We start from the raw sequence: 22,229 nt of genomic DNA on the forward strand, positions 1-22,229 counted from the left end.
TTTTTCCTATATATATATATATATATACACACACACACATTCATCCAAAATCCTTCTATTAAAAAAAAGGTTCCATATTCAGCTAGAAAGATATAAGTACTAGTGAGATCCTTCAATTCTTTCCTTAGTTAGGACCACATAAAGATTCTTCTTAGTCACCCTTACTAAACCAACTTTTATTTCAAATAAGATCCAGATCAGTTCTTACTGTAATACGATTATCTTTATAACTTTTATTCGTTTAGACTTTACTTTTTATTCTCTTTTTCTTTCTGGTCCAATATTTGTTCTACCTAATTGTAAGTTGAATCTCTCTCTGAACATGGATGAAGGTGGTGAAGATTGTTTCATATGGGAAAATCAAGGTTGGGGTTTTCTGAATTCGGATAACTCAGGTGGTAACGAGGCAAAATCAAGTGGTACAAAGTTACCCGATACCTCGCAACTGCCTGTATCAGATGGTGTTGCTAGGGAGATAGAGATGGCAGGACCATCCAACGGTAGAAAGAGGAGTGCACCAGGAAAGAACGGTGTCAAGGGAAATAGAGAAGTGAATGAAGGAAAAGTTAATGGAGCAGGAGAATCAGATCATGAGATGCATATATGGACAGAAAGAGAGAGGAGGAAGAAGATGAGGAACATGTTCTCTAATCTTCATGCTTTGCTTCCTCAACTTCCCCCTAAGGTAAATTCTTTTCCTTTAATGGCATATATAAAGAGAACCCCACCAACATGGAATATAGAGAAAAAAAAATGATTCTTTCCTTTTTTGATGGTAGCAAATCCAATGTTTCTAAATTCGGTATGTCAAGCTCAAGGTGAGATACATTATTCTTTATGAAAATGATACCTGGCTTACTTCTTATGGTAACCAAACTACCAAAGTAGTCACCTAAGACAATGGATTGTCAATGTCACAAATAATTACGATGTAGAAATTGACCATATAAGGTATACACATTTTAACATAGTACAGTAACATGCATTTTGTCTTTCCTCAACAAGGGAAGAAACAAACAAAAAAAGACTTCCGCAATTTTCGCATGTGGTTCAGAAGCTCAGAAAGTACCTTCCTTCTCCACTTATTTATTTCTTTTTGTTGAATTAACTCAACCTTCTCTACTTTGTTAACCATGCAAATTTCTCCAAATGAACTAAATTGCATAGTCCAATTTCATGGCAGTTTGAAAAGATTTAAGTATAAACACAAGAAATATTTACACAATGAATGTACTTTAAAACGTGATAGCACATTACTTACCGATTTTAGAAAGTTATCAATTAATACTCCATGTGTTTCAGTTTAGGATGTAGTTTGACTTGGCACAAAGTTTAAGAAATTTCTTTTTTTTTGAATTAAGTGATGGAAAATCTTAAGGGGCAAAATCTTTGTGGGGTCATGACATTTGTGGCTAAAAAAGCTTCTTATTAAGGGTAAAGTGAGCAAAATGAAAAGTTTAAAGTTAAATTATTTTCAAATATAGAGATGCGTCATTCTTTTTTAAATGGTCTAAAAAAAAGTATGCTAATTTAAATTGAAAAAGAGGGAGTGATATTTATCAACAACAACATACCGAGCGTGATCCCACAATTGGGATTTGAGGAGAGTGAGTGTACGCAGACCTTACCCCTACTTTATGTGAGTAGAAAGATTGTTTCCAATAGACACTCGGCTAAAGAAAAACGTTTTCAGAACAGGTTTGAAAAATACAAGAGTAAAAAAACTACGATGAAAATACCATTCTTGCATAGAAGTTAAAACTCCTCATGAAATTATTATGTTCTTAATCAATCCAAGTCTTTAATTCGTATTAATAACTATATATAAATGTAGGCGGACAAGTCAACAATTGTTGATGAAGCAGTGAACTACATAAAGACACTTCAGCATACCCTTCAGAAGCTTCAGAGACAGAAGCTGGAGAGGCTCCATGGCATGGCAACTTCAATGAATCCTTCCATAATCACCTCTCAGAAACTAAGTGCTGACAGTATTATAAGTAGGGAGGCATTTTTAGCTGATCAGGGCTCTACAAATAACGCTGCCATCAGCCCAACAAATAATGCTGCTAATCCCATTTCAATGCCACATTTTCCAGCAGTCTTTCAATCTTGGACATCTCCTAATGTTATCCTAAATGTTTGTGGGGAGGAAGCTCACATTAGTGTGTGTTGTCCCAAAAAGCCAGGCCTTTTGAGTAGCATTTGTTATGTTTTAGAGAAGCACAAGATAGAGGTGGTATCTGCCCAAATTTCATCTAATGATCACAGAAACATGTACATGATTCAAGCCCATGTAAGTCCATTTCCTCTCTTTAATTTCATTCCTTTTGTTTGTCTTTTTTTATTGAGAAAAAAAAAAGAAATGCTACAATGAACTTGCTGCACCTCTCATAGAGTCCATATAGTTTTTTAGTAGTAAAACGTGTTACCGAGTCTCTCAATTTGAACAATTTAATAAATAGTTACAAGGCTGCTATGATGGCCATTTAGAAGTTTCCAAACTAGGGTTTGAGCAGTAGAACAGGAAAATCTGGGGGCAAATATTTTCCCCCTTTTGTCAAAAATTCTCAACTATAGGCTTACCATCATAGCTTATTGCTTATCATCATTACTTTGTTAGGAAAACGCGATAAGCACGCATTTAGATCCCGTTTAGACATAAGAAATTTTTTTTCCCTTTTCCAAAAAACAAAATTCACTTTTTTCCGAAATAAGCGTTTGTTCCTAAAATTTCTAATTTTCACTTGAAGATGCATTTTGAAAAATTTCAAAAAGCTGTTTATAAAAAATTATACTCAAATTACTCATAAAACTTCAAAAACAACCCAAAATTATATTCATGTCCAAACACAACTCTAAATTTCAAATACCATTCACTTGAAAAAAATTTCCCCCTATTTTGGAACTTTACAATTCTTATGTCCAAACGCCCACTTAGTCTGTCTTAATATTTCTTAAATGTTGATTTCTAGAACATGGGTACACTACAAAAGAAAGGAGGGAAAATAGTGTTAAGTGGGAATTGATCTTTATTTCTTTGAGTAAATAATTAAGGATTGAACCAAGTGCACCATTCAATCTTTAGAGAGCATGAATACCAATACATAATATTGGACCAATTATATTCTAGAAAATACATAGTTTATTAAAATACATAAAATACCTAGTTTAACAAAGGGACTACTGGTTCACGTGCCCCATAATTGATGCTATAGATCGCCCCTGCTTGCTGTAATGTTTATTAAAATGCACAACCCCCCCCCCCCCCCCCCCCCGCCTCTGGGTTTGGTTTGAAATTTATTATTGCAATTAAAGCTCTATATGCACACTGAAATTACCACATGAGAATAATATGGTTTCTTAGAATGTTATTAAGTATTTTGTGACACTAGGGTTTCCTGTAATACATATGTTTGTCACACTAGCGTTTTGATTGGTAGTTGAGTTTCGATCGGTTTGATCACTTCAAAAATTTTCAGGCAAGTGGAGCTTCTGATAAGTTCTCTGAAACGTTTCCCGTGGAAGAAATATACAAGCAAGCAGCAGGAGAAATAATAATGTGTGTAACATCCCAGTGATATATACTGCATATTTCACCATAAGAGATAAAGGAGCAAAAGGGATATATACTCATAAACTTCTATATATAGAATATATAGAAAGGCTGCATGCAATGTTTTTAATTTATGTAGAAACTAGAAGATGATAGCCATGGAGATATAAATGTTTTGGTATCAGCATTAATTGCCTTATAAATGGCTCCTGAAACTATTTACTGAATGGAATGCTCTTTGAACTTTTGGTTCATAGGTTTAACTCTTCGATGCTGCTCCCTCCTGTCCACAATAAGTGACCAATTTACTTTTTGATTTTGGTCCAAAATAAGTGTCCATTTATATAATCAAGAAAGAATTCAATTTGTTTTTACAAAATTTCCCTTATGTACATATCCAAAAAGTTTTCTTACTCCTCACATTAAATATTTAATTAAAGGTAGTTTAGTCATACTAGGTATTTTTATATAGAATTTAGTATTTTCTTAATGGGCATGCCAAAAGCAAATTGGTCACTTATTGTGGACCGGAGGGAGTAAACTATAAGTGAAGTTTTGGGTTTTCATAATTTACGAAGATATGAGCATCTCTCTCAAAAAATAACGTATCACGCGCGAACATAATTAAATACTATTAGTTGCATGTAGTTCATTGTTTGAACGATCTCATTATCGGTATTAAATAACTATTGTTCCTCTACTTCTCGAAAAGGACAGATTCTTCCGTCCGTTGTACTATTGGTCCACTAGTGCCCTTAAAGTTAAAAAGGCTTAGAAAAAGAACCTCTTTTTTGTTGTTCACATCGTACCAACTAGTTATGAAATTGGATTGATAGCCTCCACCCGTGTTCTAGCTCGCCGCGGAGCTAGATTTGCCTCAATATTTTGTCTCCTTCTTTCAACCATTTTCACATTAGCTTTCACTATTTTAAGAGTTTGCTGTGTTTTTTGTGGATCAACCATGCAATCCGACAAACATGTCATTTATACCGTTAAACTTGCATTTAGCAAATGCTTTATAATAATATACTACACCTCCGTTCCAATTTATATGGCAGTGGTTGACTAGGCACAAAGTTTAAGCAAGAAAGGAAAATTTTTAGAATTTGTGATCTAAAATGAGCCAAAGATACTTTTTCGGCTATAAATCATCTCATTAAGGGTGAAATTGAATATTTTTAAAGTTAAATTGTTACTAAATGTAAAAAAATACTATTCTTTTTGGTACTTAATAAAAACGAAAAAAGTGTAACATAAATTGAGACGGAATAGCATATATAGTATATATGCACATCTAATCATGTTGCAATTATAGCAAGTCATGCACAACATGTGATAATAGATATATTATCCTAGTATCCGCACTTATACTCATCGCCTCATATATATATATATATATATATATATATATATATATATATATATATAAAACAGTTCTAGTTTGAGAAAATTCTCCAATTGAGGTCAAAGTCTTTATCTTGGTCCAAGCAAAGTTTTGACCTTCCATAATGGTATTCTCATGTCCGGAATCCACCAAATGACTGCAATATATTCAAAAGATTGCTCAACGATGTTAAGCAACGATATTTTACTCAATTTTATAATTTTAGACTCGATTCCTCAATTTTATAATTTATAACTCGATCAAAATCAAAGTCAATTTAAAACGTCACTCCTAAATTGAAGTTAAATTCGGGTTATCCATATCTCAGGAGTTCAATTATATGCTTAAATTCCCATTTGAAGTCCATTTAGGTACTCAAATTATCATTTAAGTGATTTTAGAGTTTATGTCAAAAATACTCAATTTCACTTATCGAAATTCATGTCTAATATTGAATCTAAAGGCAGATCCATGATATACCTCCAAGTTATGTTTAAATCACGTACCCCAAGTTTGAGGATTCAATTTTAGGCCAAAACTCCCCTAAACCAAGCTCTCAAGTATTTAAATCCGTGAAGAGTAAAATAAAATTGCAAACTGGGGCTTTATATATTTGGCAGATTTTTACCCTTGCGCTATGGGACACGCGACGCAATCCCATCACATGAACATGGCCTGCAATTTGGCTGCACAATGCACACTATCTCATAGGGCCTTGCGTTGTGCGATGAAGGCACGACGCATGCCCCAAAGTGCGATATAGTAGATTTTTGTATTTTATAACTTCCTCTTGAGGCGAAGAGACTCAACCCGAGCCTCTCGCAACCAACTAAACCACACCAACAAGTTCCAAGCATTGTACCAACCCATGCAAAGTCTCAGAACATGAAACAAAGCATAAATGCTCAAAATGATAGGTTATTATAATACATATATACATATATATATATATATATATATATATATATATATATATATATATATACACACACACACACACACATTAGTATACATGAATGCACACAGATACATCTCCTACCATACACCAACTCAACAATGATACGTAATTCAAAAGGTCTTTACTCACAAAATACCACTCAAAATCCAAATTCAATCATTCATCTCCATATTTTTACACATACTGATCACGTCTAACTATGCCTTGTCAAAAGGACTACGCGGTCATTGCGAATATAATCTAGTCTAAGAGTTCGGAGTCTATCATAGAGAACTAGGATTTAGCTACAACTATTCACTATCACTAAGAAGACAAGCTCGAACAATTCCTAAGTTATAAATATTAAGATTCTTTTGTCTAACTAAATAACTAATAAATTAAAGTAGTAAATTAACAACTAGAGATACTACGGGTTGTAGATAAGATTAAGGAGGTCTAGAATCATGATTTTCTCGGTTGTCGGAATCCTTCCCGCTACGTCTTCTATAATTTTCCCTAATTTTTATCTACTGATCGTGAGCACTTCAATTGCCGTAATTCTCTTACGAGCTATTATAATAATTTACTAGACATATTCTCCCGAACTACGCTAGCTGGCGTTATCTTACTGCTCACTATGATCACATTAAGGCTTTGTTATTCCTGAACCCACCTTTAAACTTGCCGTATTGATTCCTCACATATGTTAGGAGTGACATTGTTTAATAACCACCTAAATATGTACCATTTCCCAAGCAATACATAATAAATAGGCACAGTCAAACTGTGGCCATTCAATTAACTGAAATAAGCACATAGTTAAATATGTAAAGAAATTCAAAGGCTAAATATATTAAAACATATCAAGAATTCATCCTTCAAAAGGTTCCATCAAAATCCTAGATATGAAATTAGATACTCATAATAGTATGTAAAAACCCAATAGTAAAAATCATAACCAACAACAAGAATAAAGAAGAAAGGGAATACTTGTGGTTGAATTTTCCTCCTTACTCCTAGCGTATTATTTCTTCCAAGGTTGCTGTTTAACCCTAAAGTAGTGTCTCTCCCTCAAAAGTTGTGCAAAAATTATGTTTAGAATGTATTTATATGACCTAGGTAGGGTGGAGGGTTATCCAATGCAATCCAATCTCGAATAGGAAAGCTAGAATCTGCGTCAACGTTCGCGCACACGTTCCTATAGACGCGGACTCAACTTTTGAAAAAATTTCATTTCGCAAAGCGATCCGTTCCTTCGCTTCACTTCACTGTTTTGTGTATTTAATTGTCTCCCTTTTTGCTTTTTTTTTCGTGCCATGCGCGACAATGTACGAGCTACGAGTTCTTCCATCCTTTTCTTTTTACAACAAATTGCCATCTTTTGATCTTATCATCCTAGCTTACTCCTACACACAAGAAATACGTAATGAGTATATTTTACTTTAAAACAATGTAATCTCCCGTAACTCACACGACAAATGAGATCAAAACATAGTTAAAAACATACATTTTTGGTCATTTATCACCACCTCACACATGAACTCTTGCTCGTCCTCGAGTAATTTAATAATTAAGAACTTCGGCAAGAGATAAAATTTTTAACTTACTCAAATATCACACCAATGACAATGGTTTATACCAACATATAGAACCTAGCATAAGTACTATTCATACTTTTACTCAAGTTTATGTCATGCCAAGACTAATTAAAATAGTTGTGTGACTCTTTCTAACATTCTAGCCAAAAGATTGACTCCAATACATTTCATACTTACACTCGCTTCTTGTGCCAACTAAATATACGAGTTTCTTACCAATCCGTCGTAAAGCATGTGCCCTCACCAACAAAGCAAAGAGAACAATCAGTCGACACACTCTAATATGAATTCAAGTATATTTGAAGGACTCACATATTGAAAGAATTCACTCATTCTCGCAAAGAAACTCCTGTGCCTCTAAAGCTCGTACTATAGGCTTGCCCGTAGAGTAAGCCTTAACTAATTTAAGCTCACAAAGTCTAGCATCAATTAGGTCTTTATGGATTGTAATACAGGCTAAGGGACGTGTAGGATAGATATGGATAATAGTGACTAACCCTCCTAAGTATTTTTAATACAGTACACTTTAATTTTTAAGCATATCCTCTTCATGATCTGTCACGACCCAAAATCCCAACCCGTCGTGATAGCGCCTAATACACCGGCTAAGTAAGCCAAAACATAACAATAAAGAAACAGAACAACGGAACTTATAGAAATAACATAAGTCTGAAATCTCAATATATACAACCAAATACTGCTAAAACAAGGTAAATCCCCCTGAAACTAGTAAATACGGAGTCATGAGCTCTACAACGGAATACAAGTCCGAACTAAATAATAATACTGTCAAAACTGAAACAACAGTACATAAGAAAAGTCAAGTCAAAACTATGGCCAAGGATGCAACTCTACCTCGCCTCTCGAAGAGCAGTCCAACAAGCAAATCTACTGATTATAACTGGTCTCCATACCTGAATTTGCACAATTAAGTGCTGAGTGTAATATGAGCACAACCGATCCAATATACTCAATAAGTATCATAACTAACCTCGGCGAGGCAAAAGAAGCAAGAACTATATATAATACCTTCTATAACCTGTACAGTTTCATAAATCCAACAAGTACAAGACTGTAACTTGATCATGTATAAGGTATTGACATGACTATCGCTATGTGTGTACAATTACTCAATATCTCTATTTAGTCACCGGTACAACATATAAGATGATATACAGATAAATCGAATAATAATTCATGAAAATTGCAAGTAAAAATAAAGTGCAATTCCAAAACAACATTGGTCAAACTTTCCTCAACCTTTCCATATCCGTACCAAATCACTGATAAGTTTTCATCAATAACCGCGTGTACACCATCAAGAGAGAAACATGAGAGGGTGACCCTAGAGGGATGGATCGATATCCACACGCTACACAGACAACTTACATGCTGCACGGATAACTCACATGCTAATAGAATCAACCGCACGGACAACTCACGTGTTGCACGCATAACTCACATGCTAATAATTTGAATAAATGGATCCATACGGACAACTCACATATTGCACGGACAAATAACGTGCTAATAGAATCAACCACGCGGGTAATTCACGTGCCAATAATCACAATCCTCCCGGCATGGTCAGAAGCTACCAGTCCACCTCATAACACAGAGAAAGCAAATATGCGGGAATACATGTACATGATTAATGATTATCAAGTTTCATACTCCTGGAATGGTATTAATAACATGCTATAGTGTCGGCATGTGCACTGAGTGCTATCATAGCTAAGGCAGACAATTCCCATCAAGAAATAGCAGTTTATCAAGTTCAACCGGAAGAAATAACTCAACGAAATCTCAAACATGGTGCAAATAGTTCATAGAGGATTACAAATAGGGGAAAACATCTCAACCTGAAGAACAGAAATCATTTTAAGGCATGTCATAGCCTAAGCACTACCCGAGCATGGAAATAGTACCCGGTGTGAGCACGTGAATTTTGCCCGATGAAAATACTCCTACGAAATCCACAAAAATAGATTTTTTGTAATTATTTTAATTTTAATAGAATTTTTGGGGACTTCCTGTTAACTAATTGTTTGCATTTAGCTGCGCATTTAATATCTTAAAATCATAGAAAAATATCAAAAAACTTCTAAAATATTTATTGCATAGCATTTTAGATCTTAATTGCATTTAGAATTTAATTACGTGAGTTAATTGCATTATTAAACAAAAAGCAAAAAAATATTGGTCATTTTTACATTTTTAGCTTTTAGTTTAAATTAGTAATTTTCTTTCATTAGTTTTAAGTAATTAATTATTTAAATGGTAGAGATAGATAATTAAGTTTAATTCTACAAATTAAATTTGATTTAGGACTTAATTTAGGGTTTTAAATTAATTTTATTAGGATTTAAAATCAAGAAAAAGAGAGAAAGAAAGAAAAAGCGTTGTTTGATTCCGAATTGGGCCAAAATAATTTTTCAGCGGCCCATTTCCTCCTCAAACCCATGTTGCCCAAGCCCAATCCCCCTCACTCGGTCCAACCCCACTACTAACCCTAAACTACCTCGTTTTGCCTCGAACAATCCCACCCCTTGATTTCCCCCGATCCTACGGCCCTGAACTAATCCCTACACCCCTTAAATCTGTCGGAACACCTCCTAACTCCCAAGACCCTTCACAGATCCCTCTTTCTCATCTCTCTCACTCCTCGTCGTTTTCGCCGCCGAAAATCGCCCCACGGTGGCAGGCAGTCCCCAAACCTCCCCAAATTAACTCCCTACAACCTCTATCCTCCTTTCCGTCCAAATCCCTCATTGATTTCCCCAAAATATCGCCCAAACTCCATGAATTTCAAATCTAGAAATCTCAGAAAAACCCTAGCTCTCCCCTTTTGATTTTTCTTCTAGATTTGGGCCGCATCAGTTGATGGCTCGTGTTAGGAGTTACCGAAATGTTGGTTTCATGATATTTCATGGCCATTGGGATTTATCCGTTCCACTTCTTGGCCGGCATAGTCATTATCGCTCCATGTAGCATTGGTTCTGCCTTTCTGAATCAGTGCTCACGCAACGATATCGATAATTGTTCGAATTTCTTAAAGCTGGCCACATTCGTCAGTAGGTAATTTTCCTTTTTTTTTCGATCCTTCATGTTCTTCATTTTAGTCGCCTGATTCACTATTGTGATTAATGTTTTGTGTGTCTTGATTGCATTTAGTGGCTTGAGAGCAGTATTTTGATTAGATAACTGAGGTTTCATTAATTTAGTCTTGATTATGTTGTGCTAAAACCTGTTAAGTAATGGTTAATTGGTAGTTGTTTAAGTCTTGCCATTTAGTCTTAAATCCTGAAATTAGAATAAAATTAGTTGTTAGTTTTGATCATGGCATTTAGGAATTTTAAAAAATTAGCAGAGTTTTCTTTGTTGTTAATAACTTGAATGTTCTAGAATAGAGATAAGGGATCAAAATGTAATAGGATAAAGAATCTAAGGCAAAACTTGGGGTAAAAGAGGAATTTTCAGAAGGTAAAAGAGTTAGAAGAATAGGAAGGAATTTTTGGAATTGGACAACTGTCCATTTCAGTTACAAAAGATGCTATTTTCCTGAATTTTAGGGAGGGCTAACAGATTCTATTCTAGAACCTCCCTCATCTCTATCTTAAATGCACTCATATACTCTATATAATAGAGGGGTTCTCTGCAGAAAAAGGACGGGACACACACATAACTTAACCTTAGAAGTTTTTTCCTTCTCTGCAAGTCTAGCCTCCCTCATACACTAACCGAAAAGGGTTTCAGAAGTTTTGGTTTTCTCAAGAAAATTTGGAACTGAGGTCGAGTTTCATTCTGGGATGTCATTGCCGATTTTCTGTTTACTTGCTGCTGTTTCTCTGAGTTTGCTGAGCTTAGTCTCCAATTTCTGCCTTTATTTGGCCTTTTTTCGAACATTTACACTGCTGTGAAGGTATGAAATCTGATTTTTTCCAAGTCATGTGACTATTGGTAGGTTCTTCTAATGATATGAACTGCAATTTGTTTGTTTGTGTGTATGAAAAATGTTCTTCAATGCTGTTTGCCAATTTGGTTCGACCTTTAACTGTTTTAGTGATTACATTTAGTATAGTTCTGTGTATAAAGGTTAGCCTATGAGAATTACTGCTGAAGTTTCTGCTTGTTTTAATGTCTCATATGTTGGCATGTAGAAACTCGGTTAGTTATTCAATTAAAGTAATGTCAGATTGGAAATTTTCAGGTTACTTTGAGTTTAGAAAAGCATCGGTAGCACTTTATGAGTTTGATTATGGCTAAATTGATTCGGAGTTCAAAACCAGCATGAAGTTGTTTGTTGTCTTAGTAGTTAAAAATAGTTGAAGTGATTTTTCCAGTTTAGAATTTAGGCTTTTTTTTTTTGTAAAACTAATCAATTATGTGAAGATTCATTTGAGCTCATTTATGTAATAATAATTTTTTTACAGTAGTATTCAATTTCAAAGTAAGTCGAGTGTGATTTGATCGTGAGGCTGTTTAAAGCTAGTAAAATTAGAATATGAGTAGTATCTTTATGTTTATGTCTCTGTTTCACCTTAACTAAATATGGGAGAGCCCAGAAGTTTAACATATTTACATAGTAGAGCAATCTTCAACATTCAATACACATATTTTTACCTTCAACTGATTTTGTTCTGAAATTATGATAGTTTATTTAGCTTAGTTTTGATAAACCATGAAATTTAGGTTACATAGCCATCTGGGCTAGAAGGTATGCCCTCCCAGAAGCCTGTTAACGTTGTAGGATGACCTTTTCCAAAGAGTTGGGACATTTGGGCTTTTCTCATCCAAGAGCCCACTTGTACCCCTTTATATGTGAATTAATTAATCAAAGTCGTAGTACATATCTTTTGTCATTTTCATCTGTAGATTGATATAAATATCGACCAACCAAAAGAGTAGATTCATTTGAATTGCTTAAAATGAAGACTGACATGACCCTAAGCTACAATCCAATAATGAATTACGATGGCCATTTCATGGACACTCAATCTTGCAATACCTAGAAGCTTTGAAATTTCTTTGTATACATTTTGCCTAAAATATGCCATGCCACCTGAATCTTTTCAACATACCCTTGAACTTATGAAGCTAAACAGATTAATTTTTGAATATTCGTAGAGATGCTTTTAGGAACGCATTTAATATATCATCTTTATTATGTACACGTTAGTATGACGTAATCATTGTCGTGCCCCCTTTTTGACGTAATCATTGTCGCGCCCCCTTTTACCTTTCCTCGCGGAGGGAATCGGGTTTATGACATTTTGGTTGGAACAACTCTTTCCTTTTGGGAAAGGGGTTTGCATTTTTGAAGAGTCGCCACCTAACAATTTTAAGGTGCGTTAGGGCACCTATAAGGTTCATCTATAACTACGTTTGATAACCAGAGATAGGGTAAGGGCTTGAAATTATCCCAAGGGGAAGGTGTTAGACACCCCTCAGGATCCACTAGTGTAGTTCCCGGCCAGACAGTTTTTTGTGAATTTGTACAATTAGCAAGTAAGCAAGTATGGCTCAAATAGTAGGGGATTTAAGTTTAAACACACAAATGTTTGAAAGACAGCGAGATTTGAAAAGGATTATAATCTAAGCATGTTCATGAATGTAAAGAGGGGTGTCCTAGGTTTGTTTGTAATATGGATCACATCAGTACAATGCCCGGTAATCACTCCTTAGAAAAGGTGCTACGCGTGGCGTTAGCGCACCGGTCATCATATCCATATATACCCTTTCCCGTCCCGTGAAGGTAATTAAAGCGAAGGTTGGTCTCGACCCCTACGCATGCTGTTACCCGTCTCTTCCTATCAGTCCTGGAGGAATTTAGGACTCCTATCCTATAAGAAGGAGGTTCTAGGCAGACCCTCAGGTTTAAAGGCAAAATACTAAGGCGACATACAATAACAAGTAGGACTACAATTAAGGGGCATGGAAGACAAACGAAAGGCTCAAATATACCTCCACAGGCAATACACATAGACAGCATGACTCATACACAACTAAAGTCTGAATTTAAATCCTATGCATGGTGTCTAAGTGATAACAGCAGAACCAGATTTATCACATGATTCAAAAAAGAAGTCTGAATCAGGCTTGCCTACTGATTTTAACAGTTGATAATTAGACACTAATCACAGAGATGATTCTGGTTTTATTTAAAGTTGATTACCTAAGGCTTGCCTAGGCGTAAGATAGTATGCAGCAGTTATTCAGAATAATTAAAAGACAGTTTGGAAATTGTTTTACCCTAGGAGCATGCTGTTCTAGTTGATACGAATGCAGAGATTATTACCAGTTATTTTGAACAGGATAATCAAGTGTGAAGCTGTTTTTACCTCTTTTATAACCAGCAGTTTACACTAAGTGTGAATGCAAGCGTGGATAAGATCCTAAAACATGGTATCTAAGATGCATGTATAAAGATCATGATGATTTGTATGCAGCGTTTCCTAAAGCAGGATTTCTAAATGCAGAAAAAGGATTGCAGGATTTCCTAAGAGCAGGATTTCTAAATGCACATGGCAGCGTAGAACATAATAGTAAGGTGCTAATTGTTAGCAGTTTTTAACACATGATTTTGTAAGGGTGCACATGCTGAAACAATAAATATGAGGCCTGAGAACATGATTTCTAATGCATGTATGAACCCTAAGCATGGTTTCTATTACGCAATTAGGAACATAAACCTAATAACTTGTTTTTCTACCCTTAACAGCTATGGCATGCATATTTACCCCATCCCTTTCTCTAGCCAACCCTAATACTTGTTTACAACAAGTTATTACAGACCAACATTGGAACGAATTACATAAGTAGCAATGAAAATAAGAAGTTACACTATAGGAAGCCTGATTAGGACTTCCTCCCCGAGTTATGTAATCAATCACCTCAAGTGCCAAGCTTTCCCCTCATATCTAGGTGTGTCAGAGTTCCCTAAGGACCTCAAGGGATCCTGGGCAGTGCTCACACCTAGATTTCATAGCCAAGACAGAGTAAGTTCAGTGTGGAAAGGCCATCTTTCATGTGTCCAAGTTCAGAGGGAGCTCAAGGGTCCCAAGGCAAGGCTCACACAAAAGAGGCAGAACCTAGTATTCTAAGAGTATAGTGAAGGTGCAGAACACATGTTTGAAAGGAGTTCGTTTAAAAACTGGACTGACAAGTCCATTTTGAAAGCAATCAGTAACAGAGATGATTGAAAGTAGTTGTAGTAGTAAACAAAAGTCAAATACATTAAGGTGGGATCACACACAGAATCAGTAGTCACACAGGGTGGTCAAGGGATTTGGGCAAACACAGATATTTGACTGTAAACACATAACCCCAGCAAGGGTCTTAGGACTGGTTTGGACATGCTCAGCAATAGATGATACTGGCATAATCACAAACCAGTCAGAAAGAACATAAACACATGGAGGGGATAGGGATTTGGGATTCATAAGATGGTAAGTACACAGTAAGTGATTGACAAGGCATGCTTTGAAACACACATAAGGGAATGCATTAATTTAAAGGGAAGGGGAGACATAATAGCATGCTAGTAATGTAACTCAACTACTGGTTTCATAACAGAACCATAAGTAGAAGTAGACAAGCAATGAGAGAAACTGAAACAATAAGAGAAACATGTTGTTGTTGAGGCTTTAATTAAACTAGGACGTACCAGTTAAGGAAGCAAAGTGCAGAAAAGTAAAGCAAGTAGAATTCCACAGTCTAGCCTTGGCTTTCAGCCGGCTAGACAAGCAGTAGCACAAATAGTAGGGAAAGAAGAGAGAGTTTGAGTGTGTATGCGTGTGTTCTGAATTAATTGTTCGTGTGTTGTTAATGAAAGACTTAGGGTATTTATAGCTTTGGAAAATAGGTAGAAATTAAGGTAACAAGTAAAGGTTTAGCACAAATATGGAAGTAATCACAATTAGAATTCCATTAATATAAGTACTCCCTTTTAAACAAGGAATTACAGCTTAACGGATACTAATAGGGATAACTTAAGGAAAGAAAATCAGTTTGAGAAAGATTGGTTTTTACCATATAAGGGGTAGTAAAAGTATAGAGTATATAATTGAGTCTAAGTACAAAATATACTTAATTTGAGGAAAGGATTCAGCAAGAATGAAGCACCACAGTAAATAAGGGAATGGAATCATTCAACTTAAACAAACAAGTAAAATTTTAGGGGTTTATAAGAAAACCTTGCAATCAAACCGTAATTTAAGGAAATCAGGATCAATCAAGAGGGAGTCATGAATTTGCACTTTGACATATAAATAGAGAAGAATGAACAGGCGTATCAGACATGCAAGGTCAGCTATATCGATAAAAGGAAACAAGAGAGGAATAAACTAGATGAACACAATCACACAGAAGTGACACGAGTAGGCTGAGGACTCAGTAGCAAAAGAACCCACTCGAAGCATGGTAATCAGCAAAGTCAGGTAGTCATGGCTAACACATAGAACCAGAATGAAGAAACCAGTCCAACACACAGCAACAGATAAAGGAGATCAAACCAACACACAAAAAAAGAAAGTCTTTAAAACTCACAGTAACAAGTGAAGAAAATCTTTAAGAAATTAGGGTTTTAACAGAGTTGAGTTAAAAAGCGGTAAGTACTCAGAATCAGTCAAGATAAATAAAGAAAAATGGTCCAACCATAAAGAACTCAATCGAAACAAGTATACATACAAAATAAACAAAGACAGTTTTAGAACTCCGGATAAAACCAAAGATACTTAGGGTTTTCAACACGATAAATCAGGTAGAAGAAAAACACAAACAAACCGTTTAAACATAGTAAAATCATATGGCAATATTGAAAATCAGAGGAGAAGTCTTTCAAAAGAGGTTAAGAAAATCCTAATCTTGAAGTTGGAGAGTCGCTTTGAAAAAATCGGGAAAAACCTTTGAGGAAAACATAAAAAGGTTCATAATATGCACAGATTTAAGACAGATTTGAAAGAAAACCGGAAAATCTTTGAAGTTAGGGTTTCGGAGAACCCAGAGAAAGTGAGAAAACCTTGAAAAGTTACTGGTTTAGCCGGAAAAAGTCACGGATCTTACTCGAACGGCCATGGATGGCCGGAAAATGGCATTTTGAAGGTATTTTGCATATTGAAAAATATATAGGAAAAAATTGGGTATCAACAATTATGATTTCCACAAATAAATCAATGTGTTCGCGCGACTTTGGCAGAACAATCCTCTTAATTAATAAAGCGTGATTAATCGTGTACACGTACGCGTGAAATGATTTTAGCACCCCAAATAAACGGGTTTACACACATGTGATCTGTTTCCAAGATAAATCCATAACGCCATATTTAAGAAGCAGTAAAAGGTAAAAAATGTACATAGGTCTAAAATGAGTAATTAAAAGAAACTATTAAACCAGGTACGATTATAGCGACCGTTCTAAAATCACAGAATCCGGGAATGCATAACACCTTCTCTCGGGTTAACAGAATTCCTTACCCCGTCTTCAAGTTTTCGCAAACTTTAAATAGAAACAAACTTCTTCGATTTGGAATTTTAAAATAAACCAGTGATTTGGGACACCATAAAATTATCCCAAGTGGCGACTATGAATTAAATAATTGATCCCATTTCGATTAATGTCACTTTAATTAAAAAAATTCCTTATTTCCCCGTAAAAAGGAGGTGTGACAACTCTGGCGACTCTGTTGGAGATCGAACCAAGAATCTCTGGTTCAGGTTCAGAATTAGAGTTTGTAATGTAATCTATACTTGGCTTTATTGTTTGTTGATATTACTATGGGCCTAATGTGCTAATTGCCGCTTATTTACCGCTTTGATATTATTTGAACTGTATTAAACTATCTTCTTAAGCCTCCATTCTGAGTCTTCTAAAAATATGGTGCACACGTACGCGTGGCCCACTTTTCTGTTAGAAGTCATACCAAATAGAACGAGGCTGGATCAGCAACTAGGCTGGGTAGACTTTCGTGCTCCCGGTACATTGCCCCCACCTCGGCTCGAGCTGTCCGCTTGGGTAAGCCATGTCTAGAACACACCCCCTGGTTTAAGCTTAGAATAACATAGCCTCATGACGGATCCCTAGTAGGAATGTTTGTTTGCATCACGTGCATTTGACTTTTGGGACTCAACACAGAGGTTGAGTCCGTATTTGGAAAATATCCCGAAACTCTGTCGAAATTTTTGAAAAAAAAAATGAAAAATGAGTTTTAAAAAAAAAGAGTCATTTCAAAATGAGTCAATATCATGTTTTTCCGGTTATGTCAAAACTGACCGAACTATGCAGGTCTGATTCTCACCGGATGTGAGATACGTTGGCAACCTACATAAGATTCGGCCTCACTTTTTGCAAAAATAACCAAAAATAAATAAAGTATGTCCTGGTGCTTTGGTCAAAAGAGTAAGCCGACCCAGCTTCGGTTGCGTCTTGAGCCATTTTTTTGTCGGAATAGCCTTAGAACATCCTCAAAATTGTCGAAGGTTATTTTTTCAAAGAACGGACACATCTGTCAAATGGGGCATCACTTTTTCCATAAAGTGCCTTTCCCCAGCCTCAAACTTTACTTAAAAGTGTGAAGGGGGCCATGGTTGCAAAAATAGCTACCTTTTGCTAATATTGCATAAGTAGCCAACCTCCTTTGATTTTTCCTTAGAAAATTGAAAACTTGTTTTGCAAAAAGAGTCCACTGGAGTCAACCCTAAAATGGTGGTATGACTTAGATAAAGATAATCAGGATTGGGTGAAAAAGTATTTGACCGCTCTTACAGATATTATGAAAGTCAAACCGCGGGATGATCCAATTAAGGCCTTAGTAACTTTCTGGGATCCCGTTCACAACGTCTTCCGTTTCTCGAATTTTGAGATTGCTCCCACTTTGGAGGAAATAGTCGGATACAATGGTTTCAGCCGGGACTTGAGAAATTAGCAACTTATACTCCCAAGGCCTCCCTCGGTGCATCGATTCTTTGATCTCCTGAATATCAGTAAGCAAATGAGGAAGAACAATGTAAACAATGGATGATGTTCCTTTTTCTTCCTGTATTCCAGATATGGGCACTCAAATGGGTTTAAAATACATGAAAAGGGCCTGAACAACAAGCAAATCAAGGACACCTGGAAAATTCATCATCGTTTTGCTTTCATAGTGGCGTTTCTAGGAATTATGGTCTTCCCAAATGAAAAACGGACAATTGATATCTGCATGGCCAAAATTGCACAAGTCCTCACTGCCAAAGAGGATCACACACTTGTTTTGCTTATATTGTCAGACATCTATCGAGTGTTGATACTGTGTAAATCCGGTGCGATATTTTTTGAAGGTTGCGATATTCTTTTGCAAATGTGGTTAATTGAACATCTCCGCCATCACCCCAAATTCATGAGTTATGGCCTGAGCAAGAACAACTTCATCGAGAGTTATGAGGAAAGGGTAAAAGATACTCTCCAGAAGGGGTTGAAGCCTGGATCTGCCATCTAAGAACTTTAAAGGCGAGTCAGATTGAATGGACTTTGGGATGGCTCCTAGTAAGGGAAGTCATACACATGACAACTACAAAAAGCTATTTGTTGTTGATGAGTTTGAGAAGTGTCCAACCGTACGCACCGCAGAGAGTTCTAAGACAGCTGGGAAGATACCAAGTGGTGCCTGAAGATGAAGATTTGAGTGTCCAAGTCATTGAGCTACACCCAGAAGCTCCACTCCCCGAGGCTTTAATCCAATGAGATTGGAACGACTGCCGATATCTGAAAGATGACACCCAGGTACCAGATCCTGCGAGAGGTGAAGTGGACCCAGGTTATGCCATATGGTTCGAGAAAAGGTCTTGCGTTAATGATGGGCCAGATCCCGAGCCCGAAAGGCCCGCCAAAAGACCTCATATTCAGGCTTTTGATGATAAAATCCGAGAACGATTGGCCTGGGGAAAAAGGGAGAAGAAATACCAGGCCACCATTCATGCCTTAGAAGATAAGTTGAGAAACCTCACATTTGATAATGACTTATAGGCGCAAGAATTTGAGGGTGAAAGGAGAAGGTTGACCTGGGAGAACGAGGCGCTCCGAGCCCAACTCCGGGACATGAGGATAGCTGCTGAAACGCATGTGAGGAGTGAGAAGGATGAAAAACTCATAAGCAACTTAAGATTAAAGGTGCATGATTATGCGGCCGACCTGTTAAAGGCTGAGAAAGACTTGTAGAAAGCTCAAGCGAAGTTGGCAAAAGGCACAGAAGAACAGGCCAGATTAGCCCACCAATTGAAGCAGAGATATGATAGGGAAGTCATAATTTTAAGGGAAAAGCTGGCCATCCTTGAAAATGAAACGGCTTAGCAAACAAAGGACTTCAAAATAGAAAGAAAGCATTGCTACGCATTGATTTACCGATTAGAAGAAGGCATGCAACAGTTGCAAGACCAAAATAATACGGCTAGACAGGTATTGGAAGCTCGAACACAGCAAATTGGACGTTTGCTTCAAGAAAAAGGTGTCATCAGAATGAGAATCAAAGAAATAGCTGATTATGTTGAAATGAAGTGCCATGAATGTGAAGATATGACCAGATCCATGTTTTTTGCTTCTGCGATGGCTGATCTAGAATACCTTCAAGAAGGGATCGCACGCAAGCCCACAACGAACCAACTGATGTCCCGCAGGCCCCTGGGATAGCATTGGAGGCTCTTATGTATTCTTGATTTTTCTGCTTTTGAGTCTGTATTTTACCTTTTCTTTAGTATGTTCATCTTTGTCAAGTCTGTTTGTTGTCCTATTTTGAGTCTGCATGTTTTTGTCCTGTTTTGAGTCTTTATTTTAATCGTCAGTATTTCCGAATCTTTGTAATAGAAAAACCCAAATTTTTTTTTTATTATTATAAATGAAATATTGAAAACCCCAAAAAAAATTTCTTTACTTTCATTTTGCGTTTATTCCCCTGAATTACGTAATAATCTGATTCATGCAGCATCATGATATGTAGGAAATCCCCATCGGATTCGATCATAGCCATAAACAAATCGAGTGGAATAAATCAAAAAAAGAAAGAAAGAGAGAAAATTGAGTGAAAAAGAAAGAAAAGAGTGACAAAAATAACAGAGAAAAGAAAAAGCAAAAACAACAAAAAGAGAAAAATCAAGATGTGAAAGATCCAAAAAAATAAAAAGAGAAAAAAGGAGAAAAGAAAAAAAAGAGTTGAAAGGAAAGAAAAGAAGTTTAGAGCGAAAAAGGGTTAGTTAAGGCCGAGATAAAACATGCAACCGTTCAAATACATGGTAGAAGCATTTAACTATTTAGGTGCATTGCATCCCAACGTGCGATTTCCTACCTGTTAAACTCTTGAAACTAACAAGGTTGTTGGGTGTGCTGTCAAGTCCAGGAAGGTGTAGTTTGTTGGCATTCTGGCAAGTCATCCATACAACACTAGGTCAATGTGCAAGGCGCTAGCAAAGAATTGGACACAAGTGTTGTTGACCCGCCGAGGGAGATTGTGGAATCGGAGTCTGAATTGAAAGAGGAGGTCCAAAGGTTGAAACAACAAATGGCAGAGATGTATCAAGCTTGGATCAGGGGGCATCCTCCACCTTCATTCCCCACTAACTATACAGAAAATCCTGCTTCCATCCCACCACTCTTACAAGCCCAGGCTCCCACTACCGTTGATCTTTCCCCTCAGCATGCACCGGGCTTTAACCCTTACCACAGCTACCCTGGCACCTCGTCCCAAACTTTCCATGCTCCACCAACCAAAACAACCTCATACCCTGCTCCGACATCTGCTCATGTCTTTGTATCCCCTCCACAAGCTACCCTCCACCGATATTCTAGTGAACCCGTGTTCCAAGCTCCAGATGCCTAATATTATGCTCCAAAACCAAATTTCAAAGTCACGGATATTTATTCCTACACCCCTCACTTTGAACCTCCCGTTGTAACCAAGAAACCATCCAAGAACGCGGAGCAAGATGAGATATTCAGGAAAGTGAAGAGTTTAGAGCAATCTTTGAGGAACATGCAAGGTATAGGAAGCCAAGTAAGTGTGGCTTACAAGGATTTGTGCTTGTTCCCTAACGTCCAACTTCCCGCCAGGTTCAAGATGCCCAAGTTTGACCTGTACGATGGACACAGAGATCCCGTGGCCCATTTGAGAGGCTTTTGCAGTAAGATGAGGGGTGCCGGTGGGAAGGACGAATTTTTGATGGCGTATTTCAGTCAGAGTCTGAGTGGGGCGGCTCTAGAATGGTATACTCGCCAAGACGCTAGCATGTGGTACACATGGGACGATTTGGCTCAGGACTTTGCTCGGCACTTTCAGTACAACATAGACATTGTGCAGGATCGCCTATCCCTGGCCAAGTTAGAAAATAAGCCCAACAAACTCTTTAGGGAATAAAGGTTTAGATGAAGAGAGCAAGCTGCATGGGTCAATCCTCCGATGGAAGAATAGGAGATGGTGGAGTACTTTCTTCAAGCCCTAGAGCCTACTTAGTTTGGCCATTTGATCTCAGCCATAGGTAAGTCCTTCAACGATGTGGTAAAGATGGGAGGAATGGTGGAAGAGGGACTCATTCAAGCAAGATCATGAGCTACTCCACCATAAAAGCAACCACACAGGCAATTCAAAGTGGCACAGGAAGCTTGTTAGGCAAAAAGAAAAAGGATGAAGTTGTTATGGTTGTCTCTAGATCATGGCGTGGCCCGAGGGGTTCGCCTCACCAGTACACTCAGCCTCGACCACAACCCCAAGCCTACATCCAAGCTCCATATAA

General features: G+C 36.9%; 1 protein-coding gene across 1 annotated transcript; it reads left to right on the plus strand.

Moving 5' to 3' along the window:
• Window positions 151-3,619, plus strand: LOC109230484 (transcription factor bHLH95-like). Its single transcript, XM_019395976.1, has 3 exons — window positions 151-685; window positions 1,835-2,296; window positions 3,483-3,619. Exons 1-3 carry the CDS (start codon window positions 323-325, stop codon window positions 3,579-3,581), a joined length of 924 nt encoding a protein of 307 aa, XP_019251521.1. The 5' UTR covers window positions 151-322; the 3' UTR covers window positions 3,582-3,619.

The sequence above is a fragment of the Nicotiana attenuata genome, chromosome 7 (assembly GCF_001879085.1).
Source record: "Nicotiana attenuata strain UT chromosome 7, NIATTr2, whole genome shotgun sequence".
Classification (NCBI taxonomy): domain Eukaryota; kingdom Viridiplantae; phylum Streptophyta; class Magnoliopsida; order Solanales; family Solanaceae; genus Nicotiana; species Nicotiana attenuata.

What these genes read in the sequence shown, in the direction of transcription:
- LOC109230484 (XM_019395976.1), top strand. Translation starts at nt 323, where the DNA reads ATGGATGAAGGTGGTGAAGATTGTTTCATATGGGAAAATCAAGGTTGG. An exon ending in TTCCTCAACTTCCCCCTAAG is followed by an intron (nt 686 to 1,834) that starts GTAAATTCTTTT and finishes ATATAAATGTAG; the next exon opens with GCGGACAAGTCAACAATTGT. An exon ending in TGTACATGATTCAAGCCCAT is followed by an intron (nt 2,297 to 3,482) that starts GTAAGTCCATTT and finishes AAAAATTTTCAG; the next exon opens with GCAAGTGGAGCTTCTGATAA.